The sequence below is a fragment of the Choloepus didactylus genome, chromosome 23 (genome assembly GCF_015220235.1).
Source record: "Choloepus didactylus isolate mChoDid1 chromosome 23, mChoDid1.pri, whole genome shotgun sequence".
Taxonomy (NCBI): domain Eukaryota; kingdom Metazoa; phylum Chordata; class Mammalia; order Pilosa; family Megalonychidae; genus Choloepus; species Choloepus didactylus.
The window spans coordinates 1392995-1409992 of NC_051329.1; the positions used below are offsets into that span (position 1 = coordinate 1392995).

The 16998-nt window shown below is 56.4% G+C and overlaps 1 protein-coding gene across 3 annotated transcripts; it reads right to left on the bottom strand.

Annotated features, from left to right (window-relative positions):
* Positions 1 to 2772: 2772 nt before the first annotated feature.
* On the bottom strand, positions 2773 to 14166 carry PUS1 (pseudouridine synthase 1). Of its 3 annotated transcripts, none has more exons than XM_037817204.1 (7): positions 14135 to 14166; positions 13418 to 13646; positions 11914 to 12051; positions 7764 to 7866; positions 4093 to 4772; positions 3749 to 3888; positions 2773 to 3116 (listed from the first exon to the last, which is right to left on the bottom strand). In XM_037817204.1, exons 2-7 carry the CDS (start codon positions 13634 to 13636, stop codon positions 2810 to 2812), a joined length of 1587 nt encoding a protein of 528 aa, XP_037673132.1. In that variant the 5' UTR covers positions 13637 to 13646; positions 14135 to 14166; the 3' UTR covers positions 2773 to 2809. The 3 variants fall into 3 exon arrangements, with proteins under 3 accessions (XP_037673132.1, XP_037673131.1, XP_037673133.1); XM_037817203.1 differs by lacking the exon at positions 14135 to 14166 and adding an exon at positions 13771 to 14025; XM_037817205.1 differs by lacking the exons at positions 3749 to 3888; positions 14135 to 14166 and adding an exon at positions 13771 to 14017 and having other exon boundaries at positions 2937 to 3116.
* Between the last annotated feature and the right edge of the window lie 2832 nt (positions 14167 to 16998).

Here is a 16998-nt window from a genome sequence, read left to right on the forward strand (position 1 = left end):
GATTAGTGGTTGGGGGGTGGAGGGGTTGCGGTGAGGGGGTTTGGGGAGAGATTGCTAATGGGTACGTGGTGTCTTTTGGAAGTAATGACAATGTTCTGGAATTAGACAGTGGTTGGTGATGGTTGCACAACTTGTGAATATACTAAAAACCACTGAATTTTACCCTTTCAATGGGTGAATTTTATGGTGTGTACACTATATTGATAAAAAATTTCATTAAGAAAAGGAAGGCAAAAAGATGCAGGCTGTGAGGCCAAGTGATCAACTCCTCAGCAAAATGCTGGTGCAAGCAACCTCACATTAAACGCACGGAAAATGTGTGAAAAGGCGAGGCGAGCAGTTTCCCGTTTTGCAGCACTGAGGGGGAGGCTGTAGGGCCGGTGGGAGTAGGGGGAACCCGGAGGCCGAGGCTGGGATCCCGGAGGGGAGGCTGCCCGCGCCAGCCACGGGGCCGGAGCACAGGATGGGGTACAGAACAGGATGGGGGCACAGGCTTGGGGCCGGGTTCTGGGAGACGGGCAGTTCCTTTCCTCTCGCCAGCTGAGAGGGCTCGGGGGAGGGGGCCCAGCTGAAATGCTGGCCTGAGAGGGGACCCAGTGGGCACCCGTGAGAGGTCTGGGGGTGCAGCAGGGGCCAGGGCCTGGGCCGTGCTGGGACACCCCCTGCATCCTTGGGGTGCTGGCCCCGGAATCTAAGCCAGACGCCACCGCTGGTGCTGTCCCTCTGGCTCGACAATCTCACTGTGGAGAGGGGAGCTTCTCATGCCAGCCGGCCCTGAGAAAAGGTGAGTGCAGAACTTGCGATTTCCTGTTTCATTCCCAGGCAGAGCACAGGGTTGACGAGTTGAACAGCGGGTTTATTGAATCGTCTGGGCTGCCTCCCTTGATGAGCAGCTTTCTTTTCATCCTGATGGAAAGTCATTTTGCAGTTTGTGTGTTCAATGCTGTTTGTGTCCCCAGAAATCTTCGCCTGCCCTGGAGTTGCGAAGCTCTTCTCCCAGGCTTGCACTTAGCAGTTCTGTAGTTTTACCTCCGTGCTCAGCCCAGGGTCCACCTTGCATGAATCAGCCCGTGGCTCCAACATCACTTGTGAAAATCACTCTCATCCATTGAACTGCCTTGGCCAGTGTGGGCTCTTTGAACCTCCATCCTGCGTTCCTGGTCGGGAAGCCGGGAAGCTCACACCTTCATTTCCAGGCAGTCGGGCGATGAGGGTTCCACCAGGCTCCGTGTGCCCGGGCTCGGGTGGCTGGGAGGTGGCCGGTGCCTGCTGCCATGAGCGGTTAAGAGGCACATCTCTCCTGCAGCAGAGGCAGTACTGGGTGGCCCTTGGCACGGAGTCGGGGACAGTGGCTTCCTGGTTCCAATCCCTGGAGGAGCCACTGCCTTGAGTGGGTTTCTTTCCAGAACCAGACCATGAGGTTTTCCCTTTCAGACCTTCCACAACATCGGTTTCAACACACACAGCTGAAGAGCACTTACGTGATTTTTTTCCCTAAACCTTTCTCGTGTGGTTCTTACTGACTCGCACATCTGGGGACCAAGCAAGGTGCAAGGCGGCTGGGAGCTGCCCATGGCTGGCCCCCCTCGCTGGCCTCGGGGCCACAGGCGGTGCATGCCACGGCGTCCATCCTGTGGGGCTGGGATCCCGGGGCCTTCTAACTCCTCAGCCAGAGTCAGGTCAGACGCATACACCCAGACCCCTGGCTTCGCCCGCTGCCGTCCACGCTCTGGGCATCTCCCAGAGGACCGCCTATGAGCTTTAGGAGTGCGGGGAAACAAGCATGTTTATAAAATATTAGCAGGAACACCAAGGTGAGTCACCTTCAGGGAGGCAATAGCCTCCCAAATTAGGGAGCCATTAGGAGCCAATCCGCAGCCCCCACACCCATCACCAGCACAGCCTCTGGTCCTCCTGATCCCCACCCTCTCCGTTCTCCACACGGCTGAGCTGCACGGTGCACACGCGCGCACACACGCACTCTCAGTGCACACGTGCACCATGCACATACGCACGTGTACGCACACCCACATGTATGCTCATGCTCACTCTGCACATGCTCACATTGTGCACACATTCACACACATACCACGTACCAGTCCCCCAGTGAAACCCCCACAGCTCCTGCCCACCACTGGCCTGCTATCCAACCCCCCATCTCCCTTGCTAACGGGACATCAAGTTTGCACAGTGTGGCACTGGGCGCCGCTGCTTCAGAAAGACATTTCCCAGCCTGCCTTGCAGCTGGAAGTGGCCATGTGACACTGCTGGCAGCTGCTGGGTGGGGCTTCCAGGAAAGCTGCTTCCCGTCTGGAATATGGGCACAATGCAGGAGGTGGGGCTGCCACCTTGTGCCCATGGAGCCCCAAACTCCAAGGTGAAAGGGCCACACGAAGGGAGGAGCCACAAACTACTCCATTACGGGGTCGCTGTTCCAGCCCTGAACTGCCATCCTCCATTGTTAGGTTAAAAAAAAAAAGACCTTTCCTCGTTTGTGCCACTTGTCAGTTTTCCAAAACATGGAGTAAACACCTTGGGGAGCTGCCCTGCACGCTGAGCGTAACTCAGGCTTCCTCCCAGAGCTTCCGAGAGCCTCCGAGTGCTGCCCACCAGCCCTGCCCCGGCCCTCCTCACCTCACCTCGGGCAGCCTCGCAGCGGCACATGCACCAGGGCTGATCCCTAACCTAGTGCTTCACACACACATCAGCACCTCTAGGCCAAGTGAAGGGATAAACAAAACCTCGAAGACCAAGGAAAAGGTCAAAGAAGGATCAAGTAAACAAAATTTATACTTCTTTAATAAGAAAATCACTTCTTTAAAAAAATAGTGTCTTTCCATGCTGAGGTGTGTGGCCGTAATGCACAAGCTGCAAATGACCTAAGGCAGACTGCTCCTGTGCTAGAACCCAGAATGACAAGAAGCCTCAAGAGCCTGAGGGTGCAAAGCCAGGTCATGTCGGGGAGACGGTCCCCAGAGCCCTCGGCTCTGCTGTCGTGGGGAGAAAGCTGGCTGCCGCAGCGCCTGGCTCCCGCCGATGGTGGGGTAGAAGTGCCACTCTCTGAAGGCCTCTCATTGGGTCTCCTCCTCCTCGCTGCCTTCCAGGGGACTGGGGACCTGCAAGACAGAAGCGACCAGGAAAACGGAGGCTGGGGACGGCCCCTCCCCGCTGCAGCCTGACCGGGCGGGCCTCACCTTCCTCCACACTGAAGGTCAGTGTCTGTCCACGAGTCAACTGGGGAAGGCCAGGGAGCAGGTAAGTGGGGCAACTCTTGGGCCCCTTCTAACCCCAACGGACTGCCATGGGCTCTCAGGGAACACTCACGGCTGCTCCACAACCTGAGCATGCAGACCCTACCAGCGTCCCAACAGAGCCAACGGGCAGAAGCCGACTCAGCGGGGGCCGGGCCAGGTGGAGACTGGCCCGGGTTGGATCTGTGCGTGGGTGCCACCTGGCCTGCCCGGGCTCTGAGAGCTGAGCACTGTCATGTGGAAGGAGTGCCAAGGCCGCTTTTAGCTCCAGCCCTTCAGTTACGTTTGCTGTCATCCCAAAGGGCACTTGTCAGTGCTCTGACAGCCCTGGGTCCCCCGGGCAGCAACACAGCTCAGAGGCAGGGGCAGGTCACGAGGGCCACTTGCCACCAAGGAAGCAGCTGAGGAATGGCCACATGCTTCAGAACCTGCAGCTTCAGGCCCTGCAGGGGAGTGTTCCAGGCCCAGCCGGACCCCACCCGTCCACTGGCCCTCACCACAGCCTGGCAAGGAGGGTGGGTCCTGTCAGTGCCTCCCTCTCACAAACAGGCGACCAGGGCCCACAGGGCATCCGCCACTGCCTGGGGTCACCAGTGCAGAGTGCAGGTATCACAAGGCAGAGCGGCCGAGCAGGCACCTGGGAGGGCAACCGACTCAGGAGCTGTGTCCCCATGGCATGGTGCCACAGGGGTGGATGCGATGCCACACGAGGCTAAGAAACCGCCAGCCATGCAGGAGCACTCATGCATGTTTCCCAGGGGCAGGGCTGCCCCCCACGGGAGCAGCCACCATGAGCTGGCGTCCCCCGGACCTGTCCTCCGCCCCAGCCCACCAGCCCTACCGTGGCGCCTGCGCTGGCCGTGGTGCTGAAGTCGTGGACGGGCAGGGTGCTGAGCCACTGTGCCATGGAGCGCTCGTGCCGCTCGGTGCTGATGATGGTGGGGTAGATGTGCCGCTCCTTGAAGGCCGCGATCTCGCCCTCCTCCTCGGACCAGTCCAGCGGCTCGTGCAGCCCGTCACCCCCGAAGCGCTGGTTGTACTTCTCGAAGTGCACCCTCTCGAGGACAAGGCCCAGCCCCGGCGCCTTGGGCACGTCCACCTTCTCGAGCCCCCAGCTGCGCTCCAGCGTGTCCTCGGGTGCATAGCCCTTGGCGATGGCGACCACCAGGCCCACCATCTTCCGGATCTGGTGTGTCATGAAGCTCTGCCCCTTGACCTTGATCACGGCGAACTCCAGGCCCTCCCGCTCGAAGGGCCGCTCGCAGTGCATGTCCAGGATGTAGCGCCGGGCACTGGGCTCCCGGGGCCCCTTCTGCGAGGTGAAGTTGTGGAAGTTGTGGGTGCCCTCGTAGCAGGCGAGGAGCCGGTTGACGCGCTGCAGCGTCTCCTCGCTCAGGCGGTAGGTCTCGTCCTGTGCGTCCCAGTCCTTGTGGGCGAAGGCGAACGTGGGCAGCGTGTAGGAGTACGTCCTGGCGTCGCACTTGTTCTTGGAGTTGAAGCCCCCGGTGACCCTCTTCAGCCCTGGGGGAGGGAGGGGCAGGCGAGCGTGAGGAGCTCGAGGGGAGCTGGGGCCTGGGCCTCCTCCCTCGAAACGCGCGCAGTTCTCTCAGTCTGACTTCTGAGCATTAAACTCGAAATCCGTGACACTTCACCCCACAACTAAGCACTCACCAAAACAACACAACCAGAAGGTGTGCTCAAACTGCCCGGCTGTGCAAAGTGCAGCCAGGACCCAGCGTCACGGGGACAGGCCACAGAGGCTGTTTCTAGTCACAAAAATGCCAGCGGCGACCCCAAGTGCAGCAGCAGAGGAGGGGTCAACGGCTTCCGGGACGGCAGAGGCAGACCCCACGCCCCAGAGCTGGTGCCGGAAGGCCTGGGCTTGAGGACGTGTGGCACCCAGGTTATGGCAGGGGTCACTTCAATATTACATTGGAAATAAAAAGGCAAAGTGACAAACTATATGCAGTGGAATTCCAATTGCATAAAACAAAATTAGATGTGTGTGCCTGTCTGTTTGAGTGGAAAATTTCCCAAAGAAAAAGCAACTACGAGCAGTGGTGACCCCGGGGAGCTGGGAAGCTTCCTGCCACTGGAGATGCCACCGGGCCGGGCGAGTTTCCCACAGAGAGTGCGAGTCAGGCCCAAGATGGGCTGTGTGCTCAGAACTCAACTTCAGAAGCCATGGAATGGAAACTGACTCGGTCCTGTGTTCACCAGAGTCCACCTGGATCCCCCAACCCTCACGGGCAGCAGGGAGGCCCCCCGCCAGCCTGTGACCAAGGGGCACCGAACCCCAGGGAGAAAGCCACATGCAGTGTGGACGCAGTCCCACCCCACCTGCCTGCCCACCTGCTCCCCGCCCAGCCCTCACCCACCTGCCCGCCCACCTGCTCCCCACCTATCTGCCCTCCCACCTGCTCCCCACCCAGCCCTCACCCACCTGCCCTCACCCACCTGCCCTGCTACCTGCTCCCCACCCAGCCCTCACCCACCTGCCTGCCCACCTGCTCCCCACCTGCCAACTAGTCTACAGCAGCCAGGGCCTCCTGAGCACATGCTCTGATCTTTCTGGCTTTCCTTTGGCTCTACTGTCTTGTTTTGTTTTTGGGTGGTTCAGATTTTGTTTTTGGCCTTAATCACACTCATAAACACTGAGCATCGTAAGCAGGCTCTGTGGCTGTAATCTCAGTCATCTGGGACACACTTGCTATAAAAAGTCCGTGAAGTGCTAGCAGACAAGCCTACTATGGAGCTGTCGATTAGGGAAACTGTCTCGTGACATCACGTTATAGTAAGAATGACAACCATGGAGAGAATTGTGCCATTTTAACAGGATATGGTATTGTTTTAGCACAACTGGGGATTAATTTACGGAATGCATACAAATGCTTCCCGTAGAAATGAGTGACAGGAGGGACCAACGGCATGTAAGAGGATTTACTCTGAGGAGTTATCCAGGAGGGGATGAGCCTCAAAAGGTGGAGAGGACCACCGTAGAAAAAAAATACCCTGTACTGAAAGTAAATCTAATGACGGGCAAAATACTCAACAAGGATTACCGAGCCCAAATTAAGACTCCTATTTACGGCTCGCACACGAATGTTCACCGCAGCTTCATCTGTCACAGCCCCAAAGTGGAAACCACCCGAACATCCACCTCGAGGGAAGTGGATAAACCATAGTCCATCCACCTGGCGGGCACCCACCCAACAATGAAAGGGAGCAAACTCTCGACACACACAGCGACCGATGGACCCTAAAATTACAGAGTGAAATAAGCCAGACAAAAAAGAGGACATGTCATGCAGTTCCATTTCTATAAAACTCTAAAAATACCAACTGGAGCCTGTAGGGCTGGAAGCAGCTCCGTGGCTGCCAGGGGAGGGGAGGAGGGAGCCCCGTCTTCCGGGGCTCGCCAGCTGCACCGTGATGATGGTTTCACAGGCACATACCCAGATCAGAACTTTCCAACTGCAAGTTTAAACATGCAGCTTACTGCACGTCAATTACAGTTCAATAAAACAGCGCTTCAAAAAAAGAATAGGCTGTTTAAAGCAAAAATAGTAACAAGACACTGTGAGGTTTCTAGCACGTGTGTAAGTGAAATACGATGATGGTGACCAGGCTGAGGGGAAACGACGTGTGCTGTGCTACGGTGGAGCATCACGTCCCACCAGAGACATTCGCTTCACATCAGGGACTAGCAAACCAGGGTCAAAGGCCATGGTCTGTTTGTGTACAGCCTGTGAGCTAAGACTAGTTTTTACGTTTTTAAAGGCTTTATTTAAAAAAAAAAAAAAACTCCAAAAAAGAATATGGGACAGAGATGATACGTGGCCCACAAAGCCCACAGTATTTACCGGTTGACCCTTTACAGAAAAAGTTTGCTGAACAGTGCTTTCAATCCCCAAGCAATCACTAAAAAACACAACAGAAAGTTACAGCTAATAAACCAATAAGGGGATGAAATGGATTCATAAAAAAGTAAGTTAATCCAAAAGGTGCAAAAAGGGAACAAAGAACAGACGGAACAAAGAGAAAACAGCCACCATGTCAATACTCTCGTTAAACATAAACGGCCTAGGCGTGTCAATTAAAGACAGAGATGCATTGGATTAAAAAAAAAAAAAAAAGACCTAACTATTAAAAAAAATGCCATTTATCAGCGTTTTGTAAAAATTAACTTCCTGTTTTAATTTGATCAAAATTTGGATTTTTATATCCAATGTTTGCTTAAAACAAGGCACCGATGCAGCAAGAAGGCATTGCAACTGGGGGGGGGGGGCGGTTTCAAATTCTGCCAACTGCAGCTGTTTGGGTTTCAAAGGCAGCTAGATTATTTAACCCTTTGAGAAGGTGATTCAGAACCACACTCGCCACCTGCCAACCTGCTGCGGAATTCTCTTCCTCACCCCGAGAGGTGTCCTGTAAGCAGGGAGAGGCCTTGTGCAGCGAGCCCCTCTGCGGGACTGACCGCCACGGCTCCCAGCCGCCGACACCGAGGCTCACCTAGGATCCGAATGTGAGACGGGAGGTGGCTGTTGATCTTTTCCAGGATGTCGTCAATCAGCCAGACCTTCAGGGACACCACCTGGCCAGCCGCAGACACGCCCTGTAAAGAGAGCAGCACAGGGCAGGGGGGGCGCAGGGCTCCTCGCTGCCCGGTGGGACGACACACCGCGGTCCTGTTAGACAGAGGGGCTCCCCGCAGCACCACAGCTCGTCCCCAGAGGAAGGGGCTACGGCAAGCACAGGAAGCAGCCAGGGAACACAGACAGCATGGCACCAGGCAGATGGGAAACAAGGCCACTCACGAGGGCTCTCCACCTGGGCGACAGGACAGAGACGCCACGGGCTCCCGGCAGCGGTCACCTTTTGTGGGAAGGGAGGGTAGTGACCCGGATGGGCCGGGAGGGAGCCTTTTGGGAGGGGGAGCTGGGAGCACAGGTCTACACAGAAGCAAAAATGTATCAGACTGGCCACTTCGCCAGGCAGCCTCTCCTTCTTCATAGCAAGGTTAGGTCAAAGTCAAGACGGTGGCAATTTCTGGGGAGAAAGGGGAGATGCGGCGGGCAAGGGGGCTTCTGGGCCGAGTGTGGTTGCCCAGGTGCTGACTGTAGACCCAGCTGTCCCGCTGCATGGTGCCACCGTGTGTACCTGTCCACACGTTACATTCACGACCCTTTAAAGGGTTTAGGAAATATATTCAAAGAAAACAGACGAGCGTATGGCCTGTGTGGTATTCTGCCAAAGCCAGTTGTGAGGGGGAACCCGGCAGACCCAGACTGAGGGTCTCCTACGGAAGCCCTGGCCAGGATCACCCCAAAGTGCCGGTGTCACGAGACAAGGAGGTGCGATTGTTTCAGACTAAAGGAAACTCAAGAGCCACAACCAAGTGCAGCAGTCCTCCTGACACAGATACAGTTCAGAACCAAAAGGCAACTCCGCGGTTTAGACGGCACATCAGTAACAGCGTCGTTATCGGGGCCGCGCTCCCCCCCGTGCAGCCCTCTCAGGGTGCGGGCTGAAAGGTTTCGGGGCGTGGGGTGACGAGGCCTGAAACTTACTCTCACGTGGTTCCAGCAAAGAAAAAGGTTGATAAATGAATAGAAAGAAAACATGGCAAAAACTGAACCCTGGTGACTCCAGGTTCACCGCATTATGCCAGAGACTTTTCTGAAGTTCTACAAGCCTTCAAAATGAGAAACTGGGGGGCATTTATTTAAAAGAAGACAAAAAACAAACTGGTGAAATGTTCCACATGCCAGTTCCACTAATCCCCAGACCTGCGTCTGGCCACACAGGCTACAGAGAACAGGGCAGAGGTAGCCCAAAGTGCGGGTGGCCACTGCGGGGAAATACAAAAAGAGAGTAAACTATACCTCATTACCAATTCTTTTATGTTGATTACATACTGAAGTAAGAATCTCTTGGATATATTAAGTTAAATAAAATATATTATTGAAATTAATTTCCCCTATTTATTTTCACTTTTTTTAACATGACTACTGCAAAGTTAAAAAATCACACCCTGGCTGGCGATATTGTCCTAGAAAGCGCTGGTCTAGACAACCCTTCAGCTGTGCTCGGGAGATGAGCACAAGGCTTTCAGGCCCGGCTTAGGGATGCCCCAGGGTACACGTCCATCAACGGAGTAGGATGACAAGATGGGTGTGCTGCGTCAGAGTTAGTGACTGACATCGGTAGAAGTCAACGTGAAAGATGTCAAAACAGTTCAGACCTAACGCAGGAAACTGGGAAAGACGTGTGCTGAAGACACCATTTCCTGCAATGTTTCAAGCCGTCAGGGCAGTTACGGTCCTGGAAAGTGGTGATGGCAGCACAACATCGTGAACGTAACCGACGGCACTGAATTATATACTCGAATGTGGTTAAAAGGGGAAACTTTAGGTTGTATACATTTACTGGGATAAAAACAAACAAACAAAAAACCGTAGGACAGGACGACGCAAAGCGAACGCTCATGTGAAGTAACGCTACTCCTTCATCCCCTGTAACAAAGGCTCCCCTCTAACCCAGGTGCTGATAACAGGGGGTTATGTGGTGTGCTGGTTTGTATGTATTATGTCCCCCAGAAATACCCGTATTCTCTGATGCAGTCTTGTGGGGGCAGACATATTAGTGTTGAATAGATTGGAATTCTTTGATTTAGTGTTTCCATGGAGATGTGACTCAATCAACTGTGAGTTGGTTGGATAATTTCCATGGAGGTGCTACCCCGCCCATTCAGGGTGGGTGTTAACTGGATCACTGGAGCCCTATAAAGGAATTCACAGACAGACTGAGAGTGACATTTTGAAGAGAACTGCAGCTGAGAGACATTTTGAAGACGGCCGTTGAAAGCAGACATTTTGGAGAACGCCATTTTGAAATGCAACCTGGGAGCAAGCAGATGCCAGCCACGTGCCTTCCAGGCTAACAGAGGCTTTCCGGACGCCATTGGCCATCCTCCAGTGAAGGTACCCGAATGCTGATGTGTTACCTTGGACACTTTATGGCCTTAAGACTACAACTTTGTAACCAAATAAACCCTCTTTATAAAAGCCAATCCATCTCTGGTGTTTTGCATTCTGGCAGCATTAGCAAACCAGAACATGTGGGAACTCTATGCTCTGAATGACTTTTCTATAAACCTTTAACTTCTCTAATTTAGAAAATTTCTTGAAATTTCAATAATTAAAAGAAAAACCTGCAAGCAACACGAGATGCTGCTCGCAGGCAAGTGGCCACAGGAAGGACATGGCTCCAGGCGCCTGGCCGCAGAGAGGCAGGACAGAAATGCCAGTCGCAGCAAATGGGATTTCAAGTTGCACTATGAATATCTTACGATTAAAACAAAATCTGGAAAAATAAAAAAGAACAAAATGCTATCATTTGTTCATCCCAGGGGCTGGCTACAGGTGTTGTGACATTAGTCTCGGGTGTTTTCTGATTCCTTAAATTTCCCAAATTGTAAAAAAACAGATTAGAACAGAACATCCCAAATAACAGTGGCAATAAAAAATAAATGCAAGGAACACATTTTGAATGCTCTCTTCACTACCTCAGGCGAACTTCTGGCTTTTCTTCTGACTTGTAAACCACCAGGAGGTCAGAGAGTTGTAAAGGGAAGAATTGAAAAGAAAATAACACTACACAAAAAGAGCCCCGGAGCTGTATCTGTCTCGGAGCGCTCGAGTGCAGCGTGGTCATGGCACCCGGAGGTGAGCCTGGTGGTGAAGGGCCTGGCTCCAGCTCAGGGGCTCAGGCCTGGGGCCTGGGGATGTTTCTGGGAACAAGGCCCCCAGCTTTACCAGACTCCCAGGGACTCCCCAGCCTGCAGAGCCATGTCCGTGGACCCTCAACACCCTCGGTCGGCCTGAGACAGGGGACGGGCCACGCCGCAGAAAAGAGCAGGCAAGAGGTGTCGTGCTCACCACGGGTCTCCTGGGCAGCATGAGGAGCTCATGCTCTCCGGCCCTGCTGTTCCTGGCCACCCAGCACCCCAGCCAGCCACCGGCAACACCAGCTCCGCACGCCCAGCAGACCCAGGCCCAGGGCATAACATGTGACAGGCAGCGTGTGCCGCCAGCGATGGTGAAGGACGAAGGTGCGACCCAGCACACGATCGGCCTCCATCTCCTGACTGGGGCTGGACATGCCACCCAGGGCACTGGCACATGTGACAGTGACAGGTGTGCCCAGGAGGGGCAGGAGGGCCAAATGCACCCTGGAGTTCAAACACTGGGCATCAAACATAGAGAATGCAAAATACACTTCATCTTTAAAAATTTTACTGCCGACTCCATGTTGCAAAGAGAATACTTTGGATGTAGTGAGTTTGAAAAGGTTATGAGAGCTTATCTGCCCATTTCCTTTCTCCTTTTTAATGTGGCTTTGGGCAAAGTGTGTGAACTCCCGAGGTGGCCTGACTTTGTGGCCACACCGTGGGACTTCTGTGGACAGAGCCCACAGCGGAGGAGGCAGACCGGACAGGTCGGGCCTGCCAGGGACACGTGGACCCAACCCTGCCTGAGCTGGTCACGCACCGGACGTCTCGGCTACACGAGGCCGCGGTCCTCCCTCCCCTCACGCCGGCCTGGGTGTGGGAAGGGGAGCACGCGCCGACGCCGCAGGAGACCGCGGGCCCCACCCCTACCTTGTCTGTCCGCGCGCACCGCTGGAAGGACATCTTTTTCATGTCTTCGCCGTGGTTTTCGGGAATACAGCCGGACTGAACAAGGGCCGATACCAAGTCATCTTCAATTGTCTTGAATCGTGAGGACCCAACGTTTCTCTGAAAAGAAGAGACTCCACTCGGTCGCTGCCCACAGAGGAGGGGCCCTGGGCTGCACGGGGACCACACCTGTTGCCCCCGAGTCTGCGCCCCTCCCGCTGTGGCACGGGCCTGCTAGGCCGCCTGAGGTGAGGCCACAGCACCTGGAGATGCCCCACCTGCATGCAGGGAAACAGCAGATGGTCTGCGCCACCTGATCAGAATATGAGCAGCTCAGGACCGCCTTCGCCCACAGCTGCAGGTGGCCCCGGGCAGCCTCAGAGGATGAAACCCACGTCCCGCACGGACAGCCTGGGCTGGGGGCAGCATCCCAGTCTCTCCCTTGATGGTTCCGGTCAAGGGGCCAGCCTGCAGCACCTCTTAGAATTAATGCTTGCCAGGAAAAGACACCACTGGTTCCAGAACGATCTCTAACTATACAAAAGGACACCAAAGGCCCTGTAGCACAGGGCGAGGGGCGCAGGCCCTGGTGTCAGATCAGGGTTGGGGGTGGGGGGTGGGGATCACACCCCAGCTCTTGAACCTCTCCATCCATCTGCCCATCTGCTGGATGGGAACAATGTAGGAGTGGCGGGACCGGCCTTGTGGAGAAAGCCGAGTTCACACGACATAGTTGGACACCGAGGCCCCACAGTGGGAATGAGGGGAGCCCTGTGGCCCCAGATGTGGTAAGTGGAGTTATCACCAGGACCGAGCCTTTTACACACAAGTCGTAATGTCCAGCACCAGTGAGCCCACCTGGCCCCCAATCAGGGCTCCTAGGTGCCGCTCCTGACCGGAAGGAGGCAGGTCCTTGGCCAGTGGCCCAGTCCAGGCAGGGCCAGAGATGCCATCTTGCCTTGCTACATCACAGAAAGCACAGATGTCACAGGGACATGCGAATGGGTGCCAAAAGGCAAACACATCAAAAAAACATTTCCAGAATGAATTATTACACTTTGGAAAAAAACCACATCCACAGATAGATGATATTAAGAACAATGGGGGGACAGGGGGCAGGGGAGCACTTCTCTACAGAAGATGCAGCTAATCAATGTGGAAGGAGTGATATAGTCACAAAATTGCCACTTTGCAGGCAAGAGGGAAGCAACTTTAACAGCCAAGTCTCAGGATGGATCTGAAAACCTTCCAGTGGAACCAGGACAGCCACAAACTCACAGGATCACCTACACTCGGCTTATTAATCCCCGACTGCAGCTGTGGGCCCCCAGGGGTGGGGTGCCCCTCTCTGTCCCCCGAGGGCAAAGCGGTTGAACACAAACCCTCCTGGTGAGAGCCCGTCCCTCTCAGGTCTCCACCCGAGGCCGCACGGCTGTCACCGGAAGCCGGAGCTGACCCGGGGCCGCCGCAGACCCTGCCCCCTCACCTGCATGCCATGGTAGCCCTTCCCCGAGTAGGCCAGGAGCAGCACAATCTTCCTCTTGGGCAGCTTCTGGCTCTGCTCCTTCTCCTCGGCGCGCTTCAGTTTCTTCACCTGGTGCTCCGCTTCCTCCCAGATTCCGGCGCGCCTCTGCCAGCCGCTCCGGGCCTTCGGGGCGGGCTCCTCCTCGGCCCTCGCCGGGGGCGCTGGCACGCCGTCTGCCATGGGGGCCGCGCTGAAGCGACGGGGCGCAGGTGAGCCGCGCGCAGGGTCCCCGTCCCAGCCCCGGCAGCGCTGGGGACCCCGCGCGGGGCACACCCCGCCCCGCATGCAGCCGGCGCCCGCGGCGGGGCCATTACCAGAGGCGGCGCGGTCCCAGGCGCAGGGTCCGGGCTCCGCAGGCTCCCCACAGGGCCCGGGCCGCCACCCGCAGGCCGGGGAGGCCCATGCACGGCCGCGCGCGGGCCGCGGGACTCGAGGTGGCGGAGGCGCGGGGGGCGCCGGGTCCCGACCTCCCTCAGCCGCGGCCCAGACCTCTCCCGCCGCGGCGACTCCGCCCGCCCCTCGGACTCCCGGGCTGACCTCTGACCCCGCGCCCTCCTCCCCAGCCCGCCCTCGCGCCCCGCCGCGGCGGCCTCCTTGCGGGAGTGGGGGACCCCCGGCAGCCCGTCGGGACCAGCGGGCCGCGCCCCAGGCTCCCGCGCCCCCACCTGCCTCACTCACGGCGCCGCGGACGGAGCCGACGACCACGTGGGCCAAGGCGGAAGCGGGGAGAGACGGCGGCCGAGCGCGGCCAAAACGCTTCTGCGCGCCTGACGGGGTTCGCGGGCGGGGGCGGGGCTGGCGGGCTCGGGGCGGGGGGGGCGGGGGCGGGCTCGGGGCGGGGAGACGGGGGCGGGGCGGGGCTGGCGGGCTCGGGGCGGGGAGGCGGGGGCGGGGCGGGGAGGCGGGGGCGGGGGCGGGCTCGGGGTGGGGCGCCCCACCCTCCAGACCCCAGACCCGGGTTTAGGCCGCTGTGAACCCCCGCAGGCCCTGCGCCTAAGTTCGAATAGAGAAGAGGTTCGATGGTGCCTCTATCTTGAAAAGTGAAACCTTATTATTGACTATTTCGATTTTGAACGCAGTATGTGCGAATTCTTTGAGCACATAACAACAGCTAGCATTTATATGGCACTGTTCTGTTATACTATTTTAACTCCTCTGTCAAGGACCATTATTATCCCCCATATCTGAAGGGAAAACAGGAACAGAGAGGTTGAGCCACTGGCCATAAGTCACACAGCACGCAGAAGGGGTAGTTGGAATGCCCAGTTTGTCTCTGCGTGTCCCACTGGCTGGCTGGGAAGCGTACAGACCTGAGCTTCCTCAGACTTTATTTCAAAACACACAGCAATAAGGATGGAAACACGTCTCAAGTCCTTGCTATGTGTAGCTGCTGCTCTAATCTCTGGACACGTTTTAACTAATTTAATCCTCACAGGCTCTTGGTAAGGCACCTTTAGTGTCCCCATCTCATAAGTGATGAAGCTGAGGCACAGAGAGGCTTAGTGACTGGTGCTGGGTAGCACAGCCGGGAAACAGAAGAGGCAGCCCCCAAGCCAGATGGGCCGGCGGCTCCTCCAGTCTGCTCCTAAAGCCACACCATCCTGCCCCTGGCCAACTTCTTATTTGTTTAGGGAAGGAGAGTATTAAAAACAAACCAGAAACAAACCCTGCTACCTACTATCAAAATCATTTCAAAACAAAAGACAGGCTTTTAACCCAAATTTTTTTAATCTCATGAAAAAGTCACTATATTGTTTATTTTTCTCATTTTGCTAAAGACCAGAGAAAACTTTTTAACCACTGGCTGGTAAGGTGGGTCCTCCTTTTATCTGACTGCCATGCTCAGCCCATGCCCCCTCGGCCTGCAGCCCGCTTTTAACCCTGGTTATGGTGACGAAATTAACCCAGTGTGACACAGAGCACACACAGCCTCTCCTCGGCTGTGCACGGCCACAGAAACTGATTCTGGGTCCCAGGCAGATGGGAAAACTTGCTGTCTCCCTTTCCTGGGGCTGCCATGACAAGAGGCACAACCTGGGGGTCTTAAAAACAATAGAAACTTATTCTCTCCCAGTTCTGGTGCCCAGAAGCCTGAACTCAGGCTGGAGTCGGCGCCTCTCGCAGCTTTGGGGCTGGCTGGCTGACCCTCTCCTTGGTGTGGGGCCGCACCCCTCTGCCTCCCACGTCTTCACGCGGCCTTCCCGGGTGCCTGCTGGTGCCTCTGAAGCCCCTCTTCCTCCAAGGATGCCCGACTCCAGCTCAGCCTCGTCTTAACTCATCACATCGTCAAAGACCCTGTTTCCAAATAGGGTCACATTCATGGACTGGGGGTTAGAACGTGAGGCTGTCTTCTTGGGGGACACAGCTCCACCCATAACCCTTGTCCTTGCATGGCCTGGGTTGGGGGGCATTGCAAATTCATGTGGAGATGGTGGAGTTGAAAAGAACAGGGTCAGGGGTCTGGATGTGTCCCCTCCAAGGCCCTTGCCCAGCTGCAGACTTGCAGGTGGGTCCTCATGGGCTCCCAGGGTGGCGCTTTCTGAAAGACACGGACAAAATCCATTTGCTCAGGAGCTGCCAGCTCCCCTCTGCCTGAGTGGCGTTGGCCAGTCTGCGTGTGTTTTCCCCATCATCTGTTATTTCCCATATGGGAACCAGCTCCGTCTACACAGGCAGGCCTGCAGGGACCATTCTGGAAGGGCCAAGGAGATGCCAGGAGGAGGGTCATGTCCAGGGCAGAGGGCAGGAGGGTCTGGAAGCCAGGCGTGTGAGTGGCAAGGGGCGTGCAGAAGCCCAGGCAGCCCCCGCTGTCAGCTCCCTGGACAACCTTCACCCAGGTAGCAGGAATTCCTGAGCACTGGTGACATTCTGTCTCCCTCCAGAGGCTGGGAGTGGAGCAGAAGACAAAATGGACCAAGCCCCCTGCCTTGGGGAGCTTACCTTCAAGGAGAAGGGACAGACAAGAAACAAAACAAGGCCGTGAGAGAGGGGAGGAGCCTGGAATAAGGTGAGGACAGGGCTCCACGGGGTACTTGGGGGCAGCCTGCCCGAGCGGGGCGGGGGTGCAAACAGAAACCCCCATACACATGTCTAGAGATTTACAGTTATAAATCATGCTAACAAACTGTAAATAAAATGTGGTGTGTCCTCCTACCTTGGCAAGTATATTTTCATTAGCAGCGGAAGGCAAGGGACTGATTCAGGACTCGCAGGTTCCTTGGGGATCCAAACCAGGTGGCAGGAGGGGGAGGTGGCGCCTGGCGCCTCCTTGGCCGCTGACTCCCGTCCTCTCTCCCTGTCCCACACTGGCAGGTGTCCCCACAAACGAGGGGGTGCCCAGTCTGCACTTCCAAGCTCGGTCCCTGCCCCCTCTCAAGTAGCCCCCACTTTTGCCAAGCCTGGAGGAGGGACCCCGGTGGTGGCCGGGCAGGCCAGGCTGGCCGGGCAGGCCGGGCCCTCCAGGGAGGTCCAGGAGGGGGTCTGCAGACTGGGGTGGGAGGTCAGGCAGGAGCTGTGAGCTGGGGCCCCTCAGCAGAGGCCCG

Excerpts from the sequence above, each read along its gene's own strand:
- PUS1 (XM_037817203.1), bottom strand. The coding sequence starts at position 13,859 with ATGGGCCTCCCCGGCCTGCGGGTGGCGGCCCGGGCCCTGTGGGGAGCC. Across the intron at positions 7,867-11,913 it reads GGTGCGCGCGGACAGACAAG|GGCGTGTCTGCGGCTGGCCA; the intron begins GTAGGGGTGGGG and ends CTCTCTTTACAG. Across the intron at positions 4,773-7,763 it reads GTCTCACATTCGGATCCTAG|GGCTGAAGAGGGTCACCGGG; the intron begins GTGAGCCTCGGT and ends TCCCTCCCCCAG.